Source organism: Triturus cristatus, chromosome 6, assembly GCF_964204655.1.
Source record: "Triturus cristatus chromosome 6, aTriCri1.1, whole genome shotgun sequence".
In the NCBI taxonomy this organism is placed as follows: domain Eukaryota; kingdom Metazoa; phylum Chordata; class Amphibia; order Caudata; family Salamandridae; genus Triturus; species Triturus cristatus.
Window position 1 is genome coordinate 1,851,220,814 of NC_140589.1, and position 26,043 is coordinate 1,851,246,856.

Below are 26,043 nucleotides of genomic sequence, written 5' to 3' on the forward strand. Positions count from 1 at the left end.
GTACGTGTCGTACCACTGTGTACCCACACCCCAGTACGTTCGAGTCGTACCCCCACCCCTGTACGTGTCGTACCACCGTGTACCCACACCCCAGTACGTTCGAGTCGTACCCCCACCCCTGTACGTGTCGTACCACTGTGTACCCACACCCCAGTACGTTCGAGTCGTACCCCCACCCCTGTACGTGTCGTACCACCGTGTACCCACACCCCAGTACGTTCGAGTCCTACCCCCACCCCAGTACGTGTCGTACCACCGTGTACCCACACCCCAGTACGTTCGAGTCCTACCCCCACCCCTGTACGTGTCGTACCACCGTGTACCCACACCCCAGTACGTTCGAGTCGTACCCCCACCCCTGTACGTGTCGTACCACCGTGTACCCACACCCCAGTACGTTCGAGTCGTACCCCCACCCCTGTACGTGTCCTACCCCCATGTACCCACACCCCAGTACGTTCGAGTCGTACCCCCACCCCTGTACGTGTCGTACCACCGTGTACCCACACCTCAGTACGTTCGAGTCCTACCCCCACCCCTGTACGTTTCGTACCACCGTGTACCCACACCCCAGTACGTTCCCGTCGCACCCCCAACACAACCTCCTAAGTACGGAGCGCACCCCATGCCCCAACATCACAACCGCATGTACGAGTCGTGGCAAGCCACACACAAGGACAGCACCGTACAACCAAATGGCCCATCTACACACCGTACACACGCTCAAAACGCACGTACACAACCAGGACAAAACAAAACAACACAAGAATACACTATTCGAATGGCACAAAGCCACTAAACATGGCCAACAAACACTAAAAAAAACACATACACTGACCTGCAACTGCAAAAAACAAACAGAGGCCCTAAACACCACCACTCCTTATAACACACCCACCCAAACTTCAAACACAGCCACACCCACCAATGGACCAATAAAAAGGGCCCACACACACAAACCATGAGCCTTTGCAACAGACTCACTGCTGCCAGACACCACAGACAACTTACAGCACCTTACTACAAGCTTCACCACACCTTACACTTGCACATCTCCACACAACCACCTTCACAAACACACCCTCATCACATTCACACACACACACACCTGCACAACCACACCCACACACCCACAACCATCCACACACCCCCCCCACCATCCACACCCCCCCCACCATCCACACCCACACCCCTCACCATGCCCACTACCAAGAATCCAAAGTTCAGTAACCGAGAGTTGGAGGTTCTTGTTGATGAAATCCTCAGAGTCGAGCCACAGCTCTTTGGAACATTGGTCAGAAACACCAGCATGGTAGCAAAAACAGCCATGTGGCAGACCATCATCGATGCTGTGAATGCTGTTGGGGACACCAGAAGGACCAGGCAGGAATGCCAGAACAGGTGGTACGATCTGCGGAGGAGGGTCCGAGCCAAGAGGCAGGAGGAACACGACCAGGCCAACGCCACCGGAGGAGGGCCCTCCCGCAGACCCGTACACTACCAGCCCTGGGAGGAGAGGGTGATGGCCATACTGCCGGTGGAGGCAGTCGAAGGATTAGAAGGACTCCGAGACCCGGGTGAGTACACAAACAACGCACCTCACATGGGGGGAATGGCATCCACAACCAAAATCACTAACAGGCACGCAACCACCCCAAGCCATCGCAAGACTCAACCACACTCCATGAGCACGCACATGCCACTGCTGCCACCATGCCCCATGCACCCAGCTGGACAATGTCAAGTCACAGGCCACAGAAGACACCAACACATAACACGGTAACCCGGATGGCGGGAGGCTGGGCCCCAAAAATCACATAGTGCAACTCCGAAGCAGAGAACAATGCCCTCTGCCCATATGGCCTAGGTCACAGCCAAACAAACAGTGTGTCCCAACACAGGAATGACTTGCCAGCAAATGGCGGACGCCTTGCATCAACACATGGGGGTGAAGGCACTGTTTTGCACATGACAGCAGCTAATGAACAGCCAACATTGTGAAAGAGTGGCAGCACACACCACCACAGCAGCAGCGCACAGACACACATCACACCCAATGGGTGCCTGGAGATCAGAAACAAACTCACATCAACAAGCCAAGGGCCACTCAAAGATCTGCTAACAGTGTGTGCCCAGGAAGCTGGGCTGAGGTGACAGAGGGTGACACACAGAGGGAGGGAGAGGGGGACAGAGAGGGAGGGAGACACAGGGAGACGGACAGAGGGAGGAGGCTGACACACAGAGGGAGGGAGAGGGGGACACAGAGGGAGGGAGAGGGGGACAGAGAGGGAGGGAGACGGACAGAGGGAGGAGGCTGACACACGGAGGGAGGGAGAGGGGGACAGAGAGGGAGGGAGACACAGGGAGACGGACAGAGGGAGGAGGCTGACACAGATGGAGGGAGAGGGGGACACAGAGGGAGGGAGAGGGGGACAGAGAGGGAGCGAGACACAGGGAGAGCAAATCAGCCGTGTGGCGTGTGCGAATGTCTGCTCGTCAGCAGGTAGACTGCGTGCATGTAGACAAGGGTGGCCAGTCCCAGAACCCCCCCTCTTCCCCATGGCAAAACACAGGGCCATGTCACAACCTGTTCACGAGCACAACGACAGCTACCTGGACCATATAAGTGTGTGGATCCACTCCATGTGCACATGTACAGTGCTACACGGAAGGCGCCAATGCATGGCTCGCCACACCTGCCCACTCCACTGCTGACTGCAGTCACACTTGACGCAGCAAGGAAGACCGTGCCACACATAGTTAAAGGGGCCAAAGTGGTGCCCAAGGGACACACCCATGCACAAGTGCACTGTGAGTGGAATGCAAGACAGATCCCAATGCCAAGAGGAAATGTACCAACTTTGAAACTGATGAAACATGGATGTTGCATGGACCAAAATTAACATTGTCTCTCTCACACACAGGTCAACGTCGTGGTTCACCCCCCAACACTGGGGGGGAAGACTCACAGGACCCGGATCTGCGGGAGCCCGATCCCACCGGCAGCGACCACTCTCACCACTCTGTGGACGACCCCGACCAACCTGGCCCCTCTGGTGTCCAACCACCTGCAGCACCTGCGTCAGGTACAACTGTGCCAACCACCACCCCCACTCCTGCCACATCCCAGGAGACACCCAGGATCCCTGCCCCAACACCACAATGCAGCCAGGCTGGCCAGGAGGGACACGGTGTCCCGGGCACCCAGGAGGAGGCAGGCGACAACGCCAATGCCACCCCTCAGGGGTCCCGGAGACCCGATGTACCCACAAGGGCAGGCCAGGTGCAAGTGGGCAGGGGTGGTGGGAGTGGAGGACGGCGGAGGCGCGAGCCTGACCAGTTGGCTGGGGAACCAGTATTTTCCCATGTCCGTAACATCCTGGACACATACCGGCAGGACACCACGGGCCTGGCCCAGGTTGTGTCTGTCCTCGAGGGGATCAAGACCCAGCAGGCCCAGCAACATGCGGAGCTACATGCCTGTCTACTGCGACACAAACGGAGGATGGAGGACAGACAGGCTGAGCAAGTGACGGCGTTCCAGGGGATTCACGATACACTCCGTCGGATGGCCGACAACATGGCCGACCCTCCTTGTGCCAGAAGGCGGAGAACATCACCACCCACAGGGAGGGATCAGGAGGAGGAGGAGGAAACATCCGATGGAGCATCCCAGACGTCGTCACGGCCTGCTGCTGAGGGTCCCCGCAGGAGGCCGGGTCGTCCACGGAAAGGACCGTGAGGGTCGGCGCTACATCACCATCTCCCAGGACACCTGGCCTGGCACCTGGCCCACTGGACCAACAGCATCACAGCATCAAGAGACATTCTCTGCCACATGGCCCTGCTGGTCACTGGCTGACCAATGTTGACAAAGACTGTGGCATGGACTCTGAGGATTTCAAATGGCAAGGACACCAACTCCCCTACTGAACTTTGGATTCCAAACTCCCAGAAAGCCCCTCACTTTGTCCCCCCCCCCCCCCAATAATAAATCACACTATGAAGAGTAGATGCCTGCTGGTTGCATTATTACCTAACATGTGTCTTGTAAAGTCTAAACATGCCTGAGTCATCTTTTGTCTTCAACCATCCACAACCTGGGGCCTGAGTCGGGCACAGGACACATGGGTCACAGTGTATTAGGCAAGACAGACATGGAGCACCATACGCACCCGTGATGGGCCCAACCAGCTGAGGGGGTGTCCGAACAACCGTGCTGACAGACACATTGAGTACAGCAACAGTCATGCGCAGAGGTCAGGGATCCAGTCCAGTGTCCTGGGGGGCACCCAGGTATGTGTAGACAGGTGACAGAACCATGTCCTGCAAGCTTGAGTCCGGTGGATGCAGAGAATGGGGTCCTGGACAACGTTGGATGCATGGGGATGGCACATGTCACAATACCCACACAGTCATGGACATCATGGCCAATACACAGTCTCAGCCCACACACACAGCATGCATCTTGCTACTCGACATATTGACACATAGCCACAATCAGGGAATACCATGCCAGACATGCTGGATGCACCGTGGCAACACACCAGCATTGACTGAGAAGAGGCACCTTGGAGGCATAGGGACACCTTTATTAGTCATGTTTTCGGGATTGCAGAGGCAACTTGAAGTACACATGAACACATCATGTGGAGTAACATGTGGGTCCAACACTGGCACCCCCCTTCTGCAGCACAAATGCGTGTTCGCCATGGAACTGGCACACAAGCGTCGGCTAACAGCTAAACACCCACAGCTGCTCACGGAGAGACTGCCATACACCATAGATCCGCTGATGTGGAAGTCCCACACCATGTCAAGCCAATGCTAACCGTATGTGTCCGAGGGCAGTGTCACACACATTGATGCGATCATCACAATCCCCTATCCCATCACTGATGACTGTCAACCAGGCAGACCATCTATTCAGGTGTACACAGCTGCATGTCGTGTCCCATGGTGATGCAACATGGCTGCAGAGGAACCAAACATCGACAGGGGCAGCGTGCATACATCGTGAACAACTGCCACACCCAATACACCCCAGATGCATCCCTTACCCTATGGAGACTTCCAAACGTGTCCGTGCCTGTAATGCTGAGTCAGCCCACGATGTCATGTCCATGAGGAATAGCAGTGCCACAACAATGCAAGCAGCAGACGGCATGCGCAAGTACCTGGGGAAGAGAGACACACAAGAAGTCAGCCACAAAAAGCACAGCCACTTGCATGTGCATTTACTCGACACATGTATGGATGACAACATGCTAGGTCACAATTATGACTGGGGAAATACAACCATCACTGCCACCATCACTCCAGTGACACACCCACACACACCTCTGACTCACGTGCCATACATGCAGGTGGACACACACATCACAACACATGCCACACGGGGACCAATGCGTGCACACTCAGACACTGGTACTCACCACTAAGCAAAGAAGTCGCGTATGAGCCGAGTCCGGATGTCCTCTTGCGGCTCCACATCCTCCACATCACTAGCCCCATTGCCAAGACCTTCGTCCTCCACGGGTGGATGGTCCTCGTCATGTCGATCCAGGATGAGTGGCACAGCTCTTTCAACTGCCATGTTGTGCAGCATGCAGCAGACCATGAAGATCTTGCAGACCTTCGCCGGGGCATATGGGAGTGCGCCACCGGTCTTGTGTAGGCACCTGAATCGGCTCTTCAGCAGGCCAAACGTCCTCTCTATCACTCGCCTTGTCTGGCCATGGGCGGTGTTGTAGCGGAGCTGGGCCGGCGTGATGGGGTTGCGGAGAGGTGTGAGCAGCCAAGGCATGTTGGGATAGCCAGCGTCCCCTACATGGGAAGCACATGGACATCGTTAGAAGTGGTGAAGCGGTCGTGCTGGTAGGCTATGCAAAATACAGAACAGACAGACTGTACTCACCGACAACACATGCTCGTTCGTTGCGCAGCTGCATCATCATTTAAGGCATTCTGCTACGCCTCATGATGTAGGCATCGTGTGCTGATCCTGGAAAAGGAGCACAGACATGTGAAATCACCATGTTGGACTGACACACCACAAGGGCATTGATGGAGTGGTAGTGCTTTCGATTGCGGTACGCCACCTCCCGTGCGTGTGGTGGTACCAAAGCTACATGTGTACCATCTATGGACCCAATGACATGGGGCATCCCTCCCAGGGCATAGAATCCACGCTTGACCGCAGTCAACTGTTCAGGGGTTGGGAACTTGATGAAGTCATCCAGGTGAATCAACATGGCCTCTAAGAAATCATGCAGCACACGGCAGAACATGCTCTGGGACATGCCACCAACATGAGCTATGGTATTTTGAAAGGTACCCGTGGCAAGAAAATGTAGGGCAGCCATTACCTTCAGCTGGGGTGTCAGTGCCGTAGGATACCTGTGCTGCGGTTGCAGGTGTGGTGCCAGTCTCGCCGTCAGCTCCAGAATCAACGGTTGGGTGAAGCGGTAGAGCCGGATGCTGTCATTCTCCCGCATGGCAGCCAAGTCCGGAATTGGTCGGGCAAGAGGCGGCGCTCTGCAGTAATTTGGAAGTGACAAGGAAGAGTGAGTGCACTACGACAACAATTCATATGTACTGAGCACATGTTAATCTGTCAACACACATATGCTACATAGGGAGTCAGGTATGTGCTACATGCCCAGGACACGTATGGATGCAAGGTGACACTCCTACCAAGACCCAGCTACACACGGAGATTGAGAACCTCCCCATGCCATGCCATGGGAATACCTGTGTCCCAGTGCAAGTGAACAGCCAGACGCAAGACAGGAGTGACATACGCCCACACATCAGCAGAAGTAGGATGCCGATTGCAGAGACTGGTAGCGGAACACTAGAGCCACAGGTCACATGACTTTACACTAGGACAGCCCACACACCTTGCCATGAGGGTGCACATCTCATGACTCACCACACATTCATTGTGAGGATGCAGACATGTCCTTGTCACGCAACTCCGTGTCCCATGCATACATGTGTACCTCACATCCGATACCACATGTGGCATGGTGTGCGGAACAGTGTGCAATGACAATCTACACACAGACACATGTTGGTTGCTGCAACGGCTGCAGCTTTTGAGGGTGCTCCAACATCAACCTGATGGGAAGCCCCCACACATACATGACATAGTCACATTGTGCACCGTGGGTAGTGACAAGTCAGGTGTGATAACCCCTGTACCGGGCATCAGGGGACACTTCCGTGTGTTGGTGTCCGTGCCATGCCAGTGACGCTCACCCAAAGTGTGCAGTACGACATGCACACATGTCAAAGGAGTCAAGGCCATGCCTGCCACACATTGCACCATCACACAGTACATCTGTAGACATCTCATCATACATCTGGTGCCTTCTCCACTCAGGAGTAATGTTCCACATCACAGGCCGTCACACCTGTGCCCCACACATGTAGTAATGCACAGACGATGCCTTGATGTCAATTAATGGACGAGTATGTCCATTCATGGACAAGTATGTCCATCCATGGACAAGTATGTCCATCCATGGACAATTATGTCCGCCCTATCCCTACCTGTGTGCCGCCTGTCACCACTGTGATGTGTGAAAACCGCTGTACTGCTGCGAAGAGGGCCTGTGTATGTTCCCATATCACTATGGGAGTGCTGCCGTATGTGTAGCCATCGTGATGGCGAGCGTACAGGCATTTGTACGGTCCGTACCACTACGAGTACGCATACGCCAGGACACCCATAGTGATAGTGAGCGTACATGCGGGCGTTCGGACCTACCACTATGGGTGTTCTTGCGTATGCGTACTCGTAGTGGTACGGGCCATACACACGCATGTACGCTCACTATCACCATGGGTCTCCCCGCGTATGCGTACTCGTAGTGATGGTGAGCGTACATGCGGGCGTACGGACCTACCACTATGGGTGTTCTTGCGTATGCGTACTCGTAGTGGTACGGGCCGTACACACGCATGTACGCTCACTATCACCATGGGTCTCCCCGCGTATGCGTACTCGTAGTGATGGTGAGCGTACATGCGGGCGTACGGACCTACCACTATGGGTGTTCTTGTGTATGCGTACTCGTAGTGGTACGGGCCGTACACACGCATGTACGCTCACTATCACCATGGGTCTCCCCGCGTATGCGTACTCGTAGTGATGGTGAGCGTACATGCGGGCATACGGACCTACCACTATGGGTGTTCTTGCGTATGCGTACTCATAGTGGTACGGGCCGTACACACGCATGTACGCTCACTATCACCATGGGTCTCCCCGCGTATGCGTACTCGTAGTGATGGTGAGCGTACATGCGGGCGTACGGACCTACCACTATGGGTGTTCTTGCGTATGCGTACTCGTAGTGGTACGGGCCGTACACACGCATGTACGCTCACTGTCACTACGAGTACGCATACGCGGGGAGACCCATGGTGATAGTGAGCGTACATGCGTGTGTACGGCCCGTACCACTACGAGTACGCATACGCAAGAACACCCATAGTGATAGTGAACGTACGCACGCGTGTACGGGCCGTTGCAATGCATTTGGGGTGCCCTAGGGCCCCGAAACGCACCGTACCTGTGTGTGACGCTCCAAATTACATTGGGGACACATGAGGGACAAGTATTAAGGCCTACATGCATGCTGGTTGTCATGGAGACCAAGTTCAAATTTCGAAATTGTTCTGGAAGGTGCACAGCAGAAGTCAGTTGGTATTCTTCTACTTTGTTGCAATGTGTTTGTGGGGCTGACATCATGCAGGAGAATGAAACCGATAGAGAACCCACAGACTGCTAGGTTTGAAGGGATTGGAGGAAACATAGGATGCAAATGTGAGTGACCAATCACTCTGTACCCCTGTGCATGAGATGGGCCAGCAAGGCAGATATAAGGCAGCCAGGCCCCATGAGGGAGCACTTGCCTGCACATCTCTGTATTCCACGACCCAGCTGCTGCTACTGATTCCCTGGAACCATGTCAAGGGCTGTGGAGAGGTCACAGCCATTCACCCTGGAGGAGAACATGGCTTTGGTGGATGTGATCCTCCCACGGTACCCCATGCTGTATGGGCGACCAGGTTATCAGGTGAGTGCAGTGTCCACTGCCACAGACTGTGTCCCTTTGTTGTGACTGTGACTTCTGCCATTGTGTCCAGGTGTGACACACATGCTATGGACTGTAGGGGGGGTCCCAAGGGGGGGGAATGCCTGATGTCTCCCAGCAGTGCCCTGAGACAGGAGGGGTGGGGGCCTATCACTCCCAGCAGTGCCCTGAGACAGGAGGGGTGGGTGCCTAACACTCCCAGCAGTGCCCTGAGACAGGAGGGGTGGGTGCAGAGTCCTCCCAGCAGTGCCCTGAGACAGGAGGGGTGGGTGCAGAGTCCTCCCAGCAGTGCCCTGAGACAGGAGGGGTGGGTGCCTAACACTCCCAGCAGTGCCCTGAGACAGGAGGGGTGGGTGCAGAGTCCTCCCAGCAGTGCCCTGAGATAGGAGGGGTGGGTGCAGAGTCCTCCCAGCAGTGCCCTGAGACAGGAGGGGTGGGTGCCTAACACTCCCAGCAGTGCCCTGAGACAGGAGGGGTGGGTGCAGAGTCCTCCCAGCAGTGCCCAGACACAGGAGGGGTGGGTGCAGAGTCCTCCCAGCAGTGCCCTGAGACAGGAGGAGTGGGGGCCTATCACTCCCAGCAGTGCCCTGAGACAGGAGGGGTGGGTGTGATGCACAGCGTGAGCCTGGATCTTTGATTGTGTCGTTGCCCTCATTCCACCTGTGTACTTTCAATGGCACGTACTGCTGTTGCCCTTCCCCAGAGGATCATGTCCCTATGACAAAGGTGCAATGCGTTGGATGCATACTAGGCCTTGTTGAAAACAGCGAATGTGTTCTAATCTGTGTCCCTGTGACATGTGCCAGGTGTATTGATGTAGTGTCACTTGTCCATCCTCACAGGTAGACGCCTCTGCCAAGGAGCAGATATGGCTGGACGCCGTCAGCGCCGTGAAGAGTGCGGAAGGTCGGAGGCGGCACATGTCCCAGGTGAGGAAACGCTGGCAGGATATCCGGGGCTGGACGCGGAGGATCGCACGGGTCCTGCTGGGGGACTCACCTGAGAGCCACAAGAACCGCGGACGCCGCCGTCTCTCCCACATCCAGAAACGTGTGCTGGCGGTGGTCTTTCCTGACCTGGACAGGCGTCTACAGGACATGCAGCAGCCGGAAGGGGGTAGGTACATGTGTGTGTTTGTTGTGTTTCACCAGCATTTGTAAGTGCAATGTTCCATGGATACACTTCCAGGGTTTATGGTGCTGTGCTGATCCTATCCCCCACAGACTTGCTGTGCTCTCCTGCCTCCCTTCCCCTCCTTGCTATGTGTTCCCTGGTCTGTGTGTAGTCGCTCCATCACAAGGTCATGTAGCCTGACACCTTCTCCAAGTGTACAATGCCTGCAGCATAATGTGTGGGGGTGGTGTGTAACAGGATTTGGGACCTTACCTGTGCCCTGTCCAGTTCTGGACTTCTGGGTTCCATGTCAGTTGGCACTAATGCTGAGTCCAGACATGGGAGTTAGTCTCTCAAGTGTGAGGCCTTACAGTACGCATGTCCTATGTGGTGGCCTGTGACATGATGTGCATGAGTGTGCGTTACGCATAGTGCAGGGATGTTAGCGTGTGTTGCAGTCATTCCCATTCAGGAGCATGGAGTTGTGTGGCCACTACTGTCCCCAGGGGCATCTTTTCCTAGGTATCATGTGTGTAATCCGAATATGTCGACAATCTCTGTGTCTACAGCATAGGTTGTGCTCTGTGCCATTGTCCCCTGGCACCATGTATATTGACGTGCGATGTATTACAAGTGTCCACTGTACAGCCTGACCTGATTTTCCAAGTACATACTCACGGTGCCCATTGCCTGTGTGTCTTGTAGCAATCATCTGATGATGCCCATTTGTACATGATTCTTTGGACAGGCTCACCTTGGGTATTTGGTGTGTGTAGTGATCACGTCCACTCAGTTGAGATGATTTAAAGAGGTTTTATTTGAAGATGGTACAGGATCACAGGAAGATTAGAAGTAGACCAGATAAAGACCCCACCAGGAGCAGCCAGCAGGCAGCTCAGCCCAGTCAACTGTCATTACTCACAGCAGATTCCCAACATTCTGACAGCATCATCACAATAACATTCCACTGGTGGTAGACAGGCAATGCATTAGCATTAGCAGGATATAACATATCCCCCTTTCTTATACGGGAAAACATAAAGCTAGAAACGTAAGAGGAGAACTTGAGAAAGTGAAAGCAAAACATCCATCAACAGAACAGCAGTATGAACACAACCATTAAAAGAAGAGCAAACAAGAGAGAAATCGAAGAACAGAGAAGAAAAGAAATCAAACATAGAAACCATACTCCCTTCTTACACAACAGCGAAGAAGAGTCAACTTAAGAGACAAGAACAACAAAAAGCACAAAAGACTTCCTTCAAACGCACCCACTGGCCAGAACAGGAATGAAATGGGACTGAAAATGGAAAACAAACAGAACACCAGACTACAGGCAGCGACGAACGCAGAGGAAGAAAACACGACAGAAAAACAAAGGAAAAACCAGAAACCACAAGAGACACGAGAAGAAGACCACAGAAGGAAAACTGAAAAGGAGAAAGAAACAAGGAGAATGAGGAAAATAAGGGCGATTCCCCAACAAAACACCACTAAAATAACACAAACACAAAATTGTAATGCAAAGATAATGGTGCAAAAATAGCATTAAACATAAAATATCAACAGAACATACTTAGCAATGAAAACATGGAAAGCACCCAAATATGATAAAAACGTAAGCTAAATATGTAACTCAAATACATGGGTGAGAACCCACGACTAATCTCTAAGGATAGAGATGAGTAGTGCACAAAACTGGAAATACTCACCATACATATAAGTGTAGGGACAAACTTGGTGTTGAAAAACTACACCGTGCACTGTACTAATGTACCTGCGATAAAACAGCACACATGAGTAGGTACTCATGACAAATTCCCAACAACGATAGGAATATTTGGGTAAGAACCCATAGTAATGCAAAAAGGACTGTAACCCTTGCATGAATTCCCTGTAAAAGGGTAGAACTGACAGTGTTTGGATCCGAACCCGCACTTGTGCAATAAGACTATAACCTTTGCATGGGTCCTCTGTGAGAGGGAAACAGAATAGTGCACACTTGAAAATTGTATAAACTCACAACAATCTTCTCCTCCTAAAACTTCAACATACGCTAAAAACACAGGTTCCCAGGGTGGTAAGCGATCCCTCACCCGAGTAGTGTGAACGGAGCACACCCCAAACTGCACACCCAGATATCAAACCTGTAAAGCAAACAGTCAAAGAATAGTAACATGTAGACCCTGTGATAATCCCACAAAAAAAATGGCAAAAACACACCAGGTGAAGAAATGTCATTAAAGATGTGTCCCAAAACCTTCAAATTTGAAAGCGGCAGTTGACACTGCAAACATCAGGTCAAAAGAAACAAAAAAAAAACAAACAAAAAAAAAAAAATCAAAGTTAAAAACAATGATAGATTTACCTGACATTATTCATCGTAGTACTGCAGAAGAAATGCCCTAAACAAGCGCTGCCACCCAACAACAGACACCCAACCAAGATGATGGGAAATTCTTACAACAGTAGCTTGTCCTGAGACTCTGTGCTAAATCCAGAACTCTCCGTCATCCACAGCAGACAAAATGACATTTGTGCAAGACGAGTGTGGAGTCTCTATCCCTGTAGTATGAAAGGACAAAATGGACCAAATAAATGAACGTTGGTAATAGGGTATCCCCAAACCTAGTGTTGACAAGAGGCTCTGTAGACATTCGTTGTATAGGAGGAACATCTGTACTACGTAGACAGCGTTGAGACAGGCTGTTGGAACAGCATGAATAGACTATTTGGGACGCTGTAAAAAACCAATAACAATTCTTTTAAGATTCTATGGACCAGCAATAACAGACCTTTTGAGATTCTGTAGAAACAGCAATAACAGACCTTTTTAGATTCTGTGGAGAGTACATCACAAGAAACCTAGAAAAGCATAAAATATCCATTAGAACAACATAGATGGGTGACCCACCCACTACCAACACATGGGACTTAAACCCATAAGAACGACGTAGATGGGACTAACACCCACTAAAAACACATGGGACTTGTACCCATAAAAACGAGGTAGGTGGGACTAACACCCACTACAACCACGTGGAACGTGTACCTATACGAACCACAAACACATGGGACTTGTACCCATAAGAACCAAGTGGAACTAACACCCACCACAAACACATGGGACTTGTACCCATAAGAACAAGGTAGGTGGGACTAACACCCACTACAACCACGTGGAACGTGTACCTATACGAACCACAAACACATGGGACTTGTACCCATAAGAACCAAGTGGAACTAACACCCACCACAAACACATGGGACTTGTACCCATAAGAACAAGGTAGGTGGGACTAACACCCACTACAACCACGTGGAACGTGTACCTACACTCTCTGTGGGGATTTGAAATTGTCCCGTGGTGTGACACTGAAGACAGGAACACATCAAGACCAATTACCTTGCCAGTTGAAACGCTGTAGGGATAGGATAAACCAGCACTTGTGATGTTGTGGGAACAGCAAGTAGAAGCAGAGGCTGCACATGAAGAGCATCAGGCTTACCCTGACATAAAATACAGCATTTCCCAGATGTTAGGCTTACCCTCACATGAAGGTGCAGCACAAAGCGAAGACGTTGAAAATGTTGGCAGGCTTACTCTCACTGAGGGCACAGCACTTGCGCAGACACATAGAAATAACTGGCAGACTGCTATGGGCGACCGATGGGAGGTCACTGGTGGGGTCAGGATGCCAGTTGAGGATATTTGATTTGAGTTGCAGGAGGTTTTGTAAAGTACAAATTGCTTGAAGTTCTTGTAGAGGTGACAGAAGTAGGTTCTTTCAGTTAAAATCGTCGCCAAAATTCTGTAGTGATCACGTCCACTCAGTTGAGATGATTTAAAGAGGTTTAATTTGAAGATGGTACAGGATCACAGGAAGATTAGAAGTAGACCAGATAAAGACCCCACCAGGAGCAGCCAGCAGGCAGCTCAGCCCAGTCAACTGTCATTACTCACAGCAGATTCCCAACATTCTGACAGCATCATCACAATAACATTCCACTGGTGGTAGACAGGCAATGCATTAGCATTAGCAGGATATAACAGTGTGCAACCTTGATTTCTTGCATCCCATGTGTATTTCACCCAGACTAAGAGATGTACGTGCTTCCTGTGTCTCCATAGATTTGTCTCATGTAGGGGGTGGGTGGTGCGGGCATGGCCTACATGTCAAGACCTGTCATCTCCTTGCTAGGACTGGCCAGTGTGTGATGTTTGCCTGGACATACACTCAAGGTGCAGTGTGCCAGTCAGGGTGGGCATGTTATCAGTATTACCTATGCTGCATGTGCCTCTTGTTCCTGCCTATGGTCCCTGCTCATCCCTATTTGCTGCCACGCTGTGTGGTGCTGATGCAGTGCTGGATTGTCCCCAGGGCCTTGCTCCTCAGTCAAAATTCCATTTCATCTCATTTGCTAGTGTGTCATGCTCTCCATAGTTATTCCATGGCATGGTGGGTCAAAAAACTGTGTCTTGCATGCCCTACATATGTACCTTGTTTTGTAGATGTAACTCTTCCTTTGTATCAGGCTATGCACTGTAACCTACGTAGATTTGACTCATGTGACATATGTATACAGGTGTATGATTAATTTCTGTCTCTTCACCCTGCCCACAGCATCGTCGGGGGACACGGAGGGAGACATGGACACAGACGGCGCGGAGGGACGGAGCACCAGTGCCAGCGGTGACATCGGGGATGGCACTTCGAGTGGGACTGAGGCGGTGGAGAGTGAACCCGGGGACCTGTCGACTGGCACAACAGAGTATGAAGCCGACGGGTCCGAGGAGGATCACTCCGAGTGGGCGGTGGCTGCACCACCATCTGACAGCAGCCCTACATCTGGCACCGCCCCCTCCATTGCCATCAGCCGCCTCCCACGTGCTCGTGTCCCTTCCCAGCGTGCCTGGTCCCCACATGTCTCCTTCCTGCCAGGCACCGCACCCCCTGCCCCTGTCTCCACTGCTGCCGCCAATGCTGAGTCTGTGGACATCCAGCGGCAGTTGCAGATTGGTCAGACTGCGATCCTTAATGTCCTCCATGGCCACAGCCAGGTCCTCAACAACATGGAGGCATACTTGGAGGGCATTCATTCATCGCAGACTGACCAACGCAACTTGCTGAGGTCCATAGACTCCACACTGACTGCAGCAGTGGGTCTCCTGCAGCGCTACGTCCCACCCCCTACCCCTGCTCCTTCCACAATTCCCACTCCCATGCCTGTCCCACATACACACAGACGTAAGCATGCACCCACCACAACAGACACGGGCACCACACCAGCAGGGAAGGTCCGCCGCACACCTCCTGACACGCACACACAGGGTGCAGTAGGCACACCCACTGGGTCGGGGGGCAAACGTGTGACACGCAGCCAGAGTGGGAGTCCGCATTCCACCCAATCCACTCCCTCCAAATCCCCTCCCCTCAGCTCTCCTGGCCACATCTCCCCCAAAGACTCCTTCATGGCCGCTCTGTCCCTGAGCCCCACAGTGACGCCACCACGCAAGCGGTCAAGGAAGTCCTCGGTCAGGGTGCTTGAGTCCCCCCCCCCTGTCCACATCCTCCCCCAGTGGCGCTGCGACCCATCCCTCTGCCCCCCCCCTCCTTGGGGCCTGTGGTTCCTTCGGGTGCAGGGGAGTCCCTGGAGGACCTTGCCAAGGTGTGCAGTGAGATCCTAGAATCCACCTTTGGCCCTGCCCCACCCCCTGTGGTGGAGTCCTCCATCCCTGCACCCAATTCGCCTACCCTTTGCCCTCCTGTCCCTGCGGTGCCTGTTCCTTCCCCCCCACATGATGCCCTCACCCCTGTGGAAGATGACGACTCGTAACTGTGCAGGCAAGCTAGGGGACACGCATCCCACTGTGTCCCCCATCCAGCTCGGACTACTGGACTGCCCTATAGCCTTTGTTATGATGGGACTTACGTCATACTAGTTTTTTGCTCATGCTGAATAAAGCTATTTATTTTTTGGCCTTGGAACACTCCTGCATTGCTGGCATTGCTGTTGGTGGGGCTGCTACATGGTTGTGGGTGTTGGTCATGTGTTGGGTGTGTGGGAAATGTAGTGGTGTGCTGCTCATGGGGGACCCTGGGATCAGTGTGCCTCACACGGTGTTAGCTACCTTTCTCCATTAATGTTAGCAGTTGCTGCATGTTGCAATTGTCCCAAGGTGTTTTCCTTCCTCTGTGTACCCTGACTTCTTCCCTGCAGGGTGTTCCCAATATTTAGTGCAGAGATGTGAGTACATTAACTGGGTGTGTGACGGACTCCTTCACCTTGACACATGCATGCTGAGCCATTCTCCAGCTGCATCATTCGTGGCATCCTTGGTAGTCATTGTACTTGTGTATGTGGACTATTGACATGACTTCATGTGTACATGTTTTCTTTTTGGCCCTATGCATGCGTATACTTCCATCCTCGCACACATGTGGTACATGTACTGCAGGGTCTTTGTGCACCTGACTGACATTTGTGGGCATGGTATATGTGACTACTCCACCCTTTGCGTTCCATGGGCACTGCTGGGAGGACTCTGCACCCACCCCTCCTGTGTCTGGGCACTGCTGGGAGGACTCTGCACCCACCCCTCCTGTCTCAGGGCACTGCTGGGAGGACTCTGCACCCACCCCTCCTGTGTCTGGGCACTGCTGGGAGGACTCTGCACCCACCCCTCCTGTCTCAGGGCACTGCTGGGAGGACTCTGCACCCACCCCTCCTGTCTCAGGGCACTGCTGGGAGGACTCTGCACCCACCCCTCCTGTCTCAGGGCACTGCTGGGAGTGTTAGGCACCCACCCCTCCTGTCTCAGGGCACTGCTGGGAGGACTCTGCACCCACCCCTCCTGTCTCAGGGCACTGCTGGGAGTGATAGGCACCCACCCCTCCTGTCTCAGGGCACTGATGGGAGGACTCTGCACCCATCCCTCCTGTCTCAGGGCACTGCTGGGAGTGTTAGGCACCCACCCCTCCTGTCTCAGGGCACTGCTGGGAGGACTCTGCACCCACCTCTCCAATGTCACGATATGTACGCTCATGACATGCACGGATGTGGGTACGCTCCATGCATTCGAGGTGAGGCTACGGGTCGTACTTACACTGTTGGGGTGGGGGTACGCTCCATACGTACGCGGGTGTGGGTAGGGGTCGTACTTGCACTGTTGGGGTGGGGGTACGCTCCTTGCATACGCGGGTGGGGGTACGTGTCGTACTTACACTGTTGGCATGGGGGGTACTCTCCATACGTACGCGGGTGGGGGTACGTGTCGTACTTACACTGTTGGCATGGGGGGTACGCTCCATACGTACGCGGGTGTGGGTAGGGGTTGTACTTGCACTGTTGGGGTGGGGGTACGCTCCATACGTACGCGGGTGTGGGTAGGGGTCGTACTTGCACTGTTGGGGTGGGGGTACGCTCCTTGCATACGCGGGTGGGGGTACGTGTCGTACTTACACTGTTGGGGTGGGGGGTACGCTCCTTGCATACGCTGGTGGGGGTACGTGTCGTACTTACACTGTTGGCATGGGGGGTATGCTCCATACGTACGCGGGTGTGGGTAGGGGTCGTACTTGCACTGTTGGGGTGGGGGTACGCTCCTTGCATACGCGGGTGGGGGTACGTGTCGTACTTACACTGTTGGGGTGGGGGGTACGCTCCTTGCATACGCGGGTGGGGGTACGTGTCGTACTTACACTGTTGGGGTGGGGGGTACGCTCCTTGCATACGCTGGTGGGGGTACGTGTCGTACTTACACTGTTGGCATGGGGGGTACGCTCCATACGTACGCGGGTGTGGGTAGGGGTCGTACTTGCACTGTTGGGGTGGGGGTACGCTCCTTGCATACGCGGGTGGGGGTACGTGTCGTACTTACACTGTTGGGGTGGGGGGTACGCTCCTTGCATACGCTGGTGGGGGTACGTGTCGTACTTACACTGTTGGCATGGGGGGGTACGCTCCATACGTCCGCGGGTGAGGGTACGGGTCGTACTTACACTGTTGGCATGGGGGTACGCTCCATACGTCCGCGGGTGAGGGTACGGGTCGTACTTACACTGTAGGGGTGGGGGTACGCTCCATGCATACGGGGTGGGGGTACGGTCCGTACATGTCCGTCCCCACGCTATGTGATGCTTGTGCGGGCCGTACCCAGGCCTTTGCCACGTGGGTACGAGCCGTCCCGCCATTGTTGGGGTGACGTGGGTGTGGGCGTGGTACGACTCGTACCCACGCTCTTCAGGCGTGGGTACGGGACGTACATGTCTGGTTGTGTTGCGGGTTCGCGTCGTGACGGACTTCCGTTGTGGCGGTCGCTGGCTTATCTGGACACGCCCCCACCCCCTCGTAGTGACCAGGGCATGGGAGTCAGGTATGTCCAGGGCATGTGTGCTGTGTGACTTTGGTGGGGGGTTTGTGGCCTGCCCTGGTCCTGCCACCCCCACCCCACCCCACTTTCCCCCCTCCCTTAGTTGTTCTGACCTTCTGCGGCGTCTGCGTCCGAACCTGTAGAGGAGGTCGATTGCTATGAGGGCCGGGATGACTTGTAGGTTCGGGTCCATGTCTGTCCGTCGCGTACTGGTCCTCCTTGTTCGCGTTGTCCTGTCGCGTACTGGTCCTCCTTGTTCGCGTCTTCCTGTCTGTCCGTCGCGTACTGGTCCTCCTTGTTCGCGTCGTCCTGTCGCGTACTGGTCCTCCTTGTTCGCGTCGTCCTGTCTGTCCGTCGCGTACTGGTAGTCCTTGTTCGTGTCGTCCTGATTTCCCGGCAGTTTTTGGCTGCCGGAAAATATTCACCGTGCGGGATGACGTCGGTGCGAATCGTAATTCCTGGTTCGTGAATGGCAGGCTGCGTGCGTCCCGACGTCAGGTCGGCGCTTTCCCGGTTCGCATTTGTACGTTTATTTTGTTCGGTCGGGGTTTTTTACGAATCGTACGGAAATGGTGTTCCCGTGCGAATCGTAATTCCATGTTGGTAGATTTTGACGACCGGGTACGCGTCGGACGGAGAATATGCTCCGTCCGTCGGTTCGTACCCGGTTTTTACCGGATCGTAATTGGCACCAAAATGTACAACTCAATATTTGTGTAGTTCGACATTTCCAACCCAATATTTTGTCTAAATACCATCTCCAACATCAAATTGGCATTTCTATTCAGTTTACTATTATGCCATTTGCTCATACAGTCAACAATCTTTATTTGGCCAGATACTGGTCATAAAATCACACAAAATACAAAATTGAAAATAAATAGCAATAATACAAAAATATACAGTCAATAAAAGATTTTAAAAATCTAAACTCACAAAGGCAAGGTATAAGTTTCTTAAGTTTCAAAGCAGCAATGATGTAACTGAGTACTGCATGACACATTTCTGGGGAGGCCAAGGATTGTAAATATCCTAATCCCTCTTTATATGAAATCAAATGCCTACGCAAAGGAACTGGGCATAGAAATCAAACCCTTATCGAGAGATACAATGTGCAAAACATCATAAAGTGCACAGTAGATTGAGTAGCGGCAGCATCGCGCGGACACTTCGAACATAAGGCAATCCAAGAACCAGCCAGGGGAAAGGCAACTAAATGATTAATTACATTTAATCTTAGCCTTGTCACATGAAATCTGAGCTGCGGGTTACCAAACCAGGTTAAACAAGATTCTGTTCCAGGGCATTAAAAATGTGCATATAATCAATAGTTGCGCTTGAACTTTTAGAGACTGTTCAATTCAGGTCTTGTCTCTATACGAGGCAAAAATCTCTTTAACCCTTCGTTTTGTCTGGGGACCAATGCCTTCTGGAGAATTGAAAATGACACTGAGACCTAAGGGGCATATTATCAAGCCAGGTGATAAAATTATCGCCGCTTTAGCGGCAGAAAACTGCCGCTAAAACGGCGATAATGGGCTTGATAATATGCTCTATGGAATTCCAATTGAAGCTCGTGTTAGATGCCCTTCACATCTAACATGGGCTTCAATTGGAATTCCATAGAGTTTATTATCAAGCCCATTATCGCTGTTTTAGCGGCAATTTTCTGCCGCTAAAGCGGCGATAATTTTATCGCCTGTCTTGATAATATGCCCCTAAGTTTCTTAAAACCTTTTTAATATAAGCCAGCCATAGGATAACAGTCATGGTATCAAGATTGAAATAGTCCTTCAGAACTGCCCTAGAAATGTCGACCCTGGGGGGGGGGGGGGGGGTGCTCCATAATTTTATTCATAATAATAAAGGTGCTATACCAATAAAATCATCCCCCCAAAAAACATCCCTAATTCTGCACGTGTAATAAAACTTGGGGTAGATGTGTAGTGCTAAACGTCTACATAAAAACTTGTTTTCTACTATCTGTAACTTTCCTGGAACTGTATAACCCCACACTACTGCCCTGTAAGAGGAAAGAGGTAGGCACTTACTTTTTTATACAATTGGATCATCTCCCTGATTGGTTTGTGCCCCCATTTTATTACAAAAGCGTATCACTGGCTTCCCCATATTTTGCGATCTCTGACTAATTAAACCCAAGTCCCATTAGTGTCAATTCGGAGGCCTAGATAATTAAAAGTAGATAACCTTTTCTATTGGTTTTCCTCCAATATTGAAACTCTTAGGGGTAGGAAGCATTATGTGGTCTCTGGGCTTTACAGATACAGCACTATGAAGTTGTAATGGTTTTGTTCATTCAGTGTTATTTTGAATTTCATCAATATTGATGTCTGAAGAAATAGAGATTCCTCTGTAATTGCAGTTTCTGAGCTACAGTGCTGCAGTGCTTCAGGGAGCTCCAAGATTATGAAAATAGGCCTGTATGCAATCACTTAGGGCCTAATTACGAGTCTGGCAGTCCGAGGACCGCCAGACTCATGGTGGTGCCGGAGTGGTGGTCTAACGACCGTCGCATTATGACCGTAGTGGTCGTGCCGGCATGGGACTGCCGACTCTGCCACAGTTGCATGGCGATCAAGAGGCATCTATTTGCTTGGCAGGATGCCGCATTCCCGCCAAGCAGATTATCACTTTCATCTCCGCCAATGATTTCATGGAGGGCTTTACTCCATGAAAACAGTGGCACAGATGAAAGAAAGGGGGGCCTACAGGGCCTTTTTGTGCCTCACGCCTTGTGGATACACACAGGAGGGCTCAACGTGTGCCCCACTGTGTGCATGCACAGAAATTCCAGCACGACATGGACTTTTCAGTCAATGTCGTGCTGGATTTTTTTTGATGCTCGCATTGCGGTGGTTATTTTATAGGCACCGCCGTGGGAACGCCAAAGGAATTTGCCGTCAATGACAATAAAAGTCATTATTTTGCGGGAGGTTCTCATCCGGGTTTGGCGGTGCGGCGGCGGCGTTGCCCTGACACCGCACCATCAAACTCGTAATCAGACCTAAAGTCTTTGCACTTCTGAGGCCACAGGTCAAAAATAAATGATTTTTGATGATTTACCTTAAGATTTAATTTACTTTAAAATGGTTTACACCATGTAAAGATTTTGAAGGCCATTTGCAGTTAACCCCAAGAGAACTGCATCATCTGCGTATAAAAGAACCAGGACAACAAAGAGCCAATGCGCAGTATATATTTGCTACAGGTCCCTAAAGAAATATCAAGGGGTTTAATAAAAAATAAAAACAAAAATGGAGCCAGGATGCATCCTTGTCTCATTCCTCTGTTCACCTATATATGTTTCGTAGTGTCCCTTAAAAGTGTATGATACACTTTAATAGTTGTGCCCCAGTGCATACGCTTAACAAGGTCCAGCAAGGAAGAACCCACGCCAGCCTGTCCCATTAACACCCACAGTTTCTTCCTGTCAACTAGGTCAAAGGCATAGGAGATGTCCATAAATGCCATGTGAGGGGTACCTCTCCTCCTCCTGACATAATTCCTCAAGATAAGGTTTAAATTAAGGGCCTGCTCTACCTTTCATAACCAGGGGTGAAAACCATATTGAAAAGGTGGCAAGGGTTACTCAACTGGCCACGAGCCCGTGCACTCGGACACTTTTATTAACAGGCTCGGGTCACTCGTGACGCCTGTTAGGGATGCGTGTGGGGGTGCAAGTGTGCCCACTCCTATAGGGGAGTGGTTATCAACTCTATGCCTGTCGAGACACTAGTACGTGTCTCACAGGACGTAACATTCCTCCCAAATTTTATTAAAACAAAAGCTCTATAGTTCAACCTGTATGGATAAACAGTAATGAAATATACACCACATGGTCCATCAGTTTCTCGGGCCCGGCATCAGGAAGACGGCAGACAAGGGCTGGTGAATTCAACTGTGGCAGGACACTCTCAGCAGGTATTCATCATTTAACCTGATCGGTTCAGGACACGATCTCTTGCTTGAAGATGTCATCTGAGCACTGGGAATGTGCCAGTGTAAGCACGTCCTTTAGTCCCACGTAACTTCCGTCTGCTGACCTGGATGATGGTATGTGGTGTGTAACAAGGATGTATGACGTTACAACGCACACTATTACAACGCATGCACTTACAACGCATTTTTTACAACGCATAATCCATTACAACGCATGACATTACAACGCATGACACTACAACGCATTTTTAAAAAATACCTTTACAACGCACTACCATTACAACGCATACTACCTTTACAACGCATACCATTACAACGCATAATATTAAATTACATTTAAGGTAAGTATTAGATAGTATAGGGGTAAAAATTACTATTCTAACTCCAGGGGGTGCAACAGTAGGGTAAGTGTTGGATAGTGTAGGGGTAAAAATTACTATTCTAACTCCAGGGGGTGCAACAGTAGGGTAAGTGCTGGATAGTGTAGGGGTAAAAAATACTATTCTAACTCCAGGGGGTGCAACAGTAGGGTAAGTGTTGGATAGTGTAGGGGTAAAAATTACTATTCTAACTCCAGGGGGTGCAACAGTAGGGAAAGTGTTGGATAGTATAGGGGTAAAAATTACTATTCTAACTCCAGGGGGTGCATCAGTAGGGTAAGTGTTGGATAGTATAGGGGTAAAAATTACTATTCTAACTCCAGGGGGTGCATCAGTAGGGAAAGTGTTGGATAGTATAGGGGTAAAAATTACTATTCTAACTCCAGGGGGTGCATCAGTAGGGAAAGTGTTGGATAGTATAGGGGTAAAAATTACTATTCTAACTCCATGGGGTGCATAAGTAGGGTAAGTGTTGGATAGTATAGGGGTAAAAATTACTATTCTAACTCCAGGGGGTGCATCAGTAGGGTAAGTGTTGGATAGTATAGGGGTAAAAATTACTATTCTAACTCCAGGGGGTGCATCAGTAGGGAAAGTGTTGGATAGTATAGGGGTAAAAATTACTATTCTAACTCCAGGGGGTACATCAGTAGGGTAAGTGTTGGATAGTATAGGGGTAAAAATTACTATTCTAACTCCAGGGGGTGCATCAGTAGGGTAAGTGTTGGATAGTATAGGGGTAAAAATTACTATTCTAACTCCAGGGGGTGCATCAGTAGGGTAAGTGTTGGATAGTATAGGGGTAAAAATTACTATTCTAACTCCAGGGGGTGCATCAGTAGGGTAAGTGTTGGATAGTATAGGGGTAAAAATTACTATTCTAACTCCAGGGGGTGCATCAGTAGGGTAAGTGTTGGATAGTATAGGGGTAAAAATTACTATTCTAACTCCAGGTGGTGCATCAGTAGGGTAAGTGTTGGATAGTATAGTGTAATATTATGCGTTGTAATGGTATGCGTTGTAATGGTAGTATGCGTTGTAATGGAATGCGTTGTAAAGGTAGTTTTTAAAAATGCGTTGTAGTGTCATGCGTTGTAATATCATGCGTTGTAATGGATTATGCGTTGTAAAAAATGCGTTGTAATGGTAGTGCGTTGTAAAAGTTGCGTTGTAAAGGTTGTTCCCCGTGTAACAATAGTTCATTAACTGGGTGCGTCAAGATCATGGTGGGAGTCCATGGTGAAAGTTCACTGGATTATTCCAGGATCGCCTAAAGTCTCTATTAGGCTGTCTTGCTGTGTCCGGTGACCTGTCAGTGGGGCAATGTCTCTTTCAGCTCTCCCGCCTGGGGAGGCCCTTCGTCATGCTTGCCACGGGACTGCTGGGAGGCTGCGATGGGGCTGCGTGTGTTCCGGCTGGGGGCAGCTGCAAACCGCTGAGGAGCCAGTAGCCTGTCTCTCGCACAAACCTCAAGGGTGTATGGGTCTTGGTCAGGACATGCTCTCGCTGCTGCAGCTCAGGTGCAGACCAGATTAGCAGGTAGCCTCTTAGTTTTCTTGTTGGCTAGTTTGGCAATAGCATAGGACTCCACTCCATGTGTATTTGAGATGGTGTCGGTTGACGCACTTGATGAGGACTGGCGTGATGGCATGGCCAGTCGTGTGGTGAATCTGGACGATGGCTGGTGATGGTTGCAGGCTTTCAGTCTGCAGTCGATCACCTGAGGCAGGGAGTGGCCAGGTACCTCCATCTCCTTTGGAGAGGTACTTGCATCCGTGTACTTGGACTTTTTGGACTGTTGGGACGTTGGTGACATAGGAGTGATAGGCTTGCTGAGAAACGTGAGGCATGAGACTCGGTTAGCGCAGGCTGTGCGGCTTACTCTCGGACTCCCGCAGTGCGGTTGCCAGTTCCTTCTCGGGTTATCATCCTCGTCCCTTGCTGTCGCTATATCAGGACTCGCTCCTTTTGCAGCTCGGGTTTTCTTCACCATCCGGCCGGCGACTTACGACTTCTCATTCTGAAATTGGCCAATTGTCCGATTCTTGGTGTGGACCCTCCGGTCACACTTCTACGCTTCTTACTGAGTGCGGTGTCATGCACATGGCATTGGTGTAGCTGCCATTAGGCCTGGACGACAGGTGGCGATGATCAGCTAGGAGAGGAGGTTTCTGGAGGTACGTTGTAGCTACATAACTCTGCCTCTTCTGAATCAGTTTTCTCACCTCTGGCATTTGCGACCAGGAGCAGGGATGCCGTTCTACTCCGACTGCCGACACTCATGGCTGGACGGTCGCACTGTGAAGCAATGGGAGCAACGTGGTTTGCACTTGCTGCGGCTTAATCTTGGTTCTCCCTAGGTGCTGTCTCCAGGGCCGTCTGGCCGCCTTGGTGGCTGTTGGGTGTCTCTGGGGTGCTCTTGGCTTGCGGTGCCCTGTCTTCTCCTCGCGTTCTCTCTCTCGTCCCTGTGTTTGTCCAGCTCTGCCAGGTGACAGGATTCCCTCTCCTGGGAATGGCTTCCGCGTACTGTGGTGAGCTGTGGTGGTGGCTGGCCACTGGTAGTGTGCAACTCTCCTCTTGCCTGTCTTAAGTCACTGATGGCTCCTTCTTGAGGCAGTGTGAGGGAGGACACTGTGCTGTGTTTGGCCCCTTCAGGGCTCTGTTGCTGCTGTGGAGATGTAATGGATCTCCCTACTGTCTCCAACAGTGCTTCTGTGCTTTGGAGGGATCTCTTTCCACCCTGGGCATTTACCCCTGCTGACGTGCTTCTGGGTGCATGTGTCACGCACCTCAGACTGCGCATGCTTCATCTCTTCTTGGGCGCCCTCTTCTGGTACCGGGCGTGCCTGTTCTTCCTCTTTGCAGTGGTGGTCGTTCACCGCCAGGGGCGTGTGGCGCGCTCTTCTTGCTTGTGTTGGCGTTAGGCAGCTGCTGCTGGCGCGCTCTGCACCAGTCTTCCTCGTGCTGCGTCATTGGCTTCCAATAGACTCTTTGCAGCTTCTGTGGCTGTGGTGGGTTTGGACTTCTCTAGCTCTTTGCTATGTGGGGGTTCTGGGTCTCTCCTTTCAAGCAGTCGGCAGCGCCTCGGGCCCCTTCTGTGCTGTGGTGT

The 26,043-nt window shown here is 51.6% G+C and overlaps 1 protein-coding gene across 1 annotated transcript in view; it reads right to left on the minus strand.

Moving 5' to 3' along the window:
- The window catches only part of LOC146822191 (vomeronasal type-2 receptor 26-like), a 73,128-nt gene extending 48,201 nt beyond the window's left edge, over positions 1 to 24,927 (minus strand). Inside the window, exon 1 of the mRNA XM_085609980.1 lies at positions 24,463 to 24,927. Coding sequence (XP_085466106.1) covers positions 24,463 to 24,927 — 465 coding nt within the window. The remainder of the gene's footprint in view (positions 1 to 24,462) is intronic.
- Between the last annotated feature and the right edge of the window lie 1,116 nt (positions 24,928 to 26,043).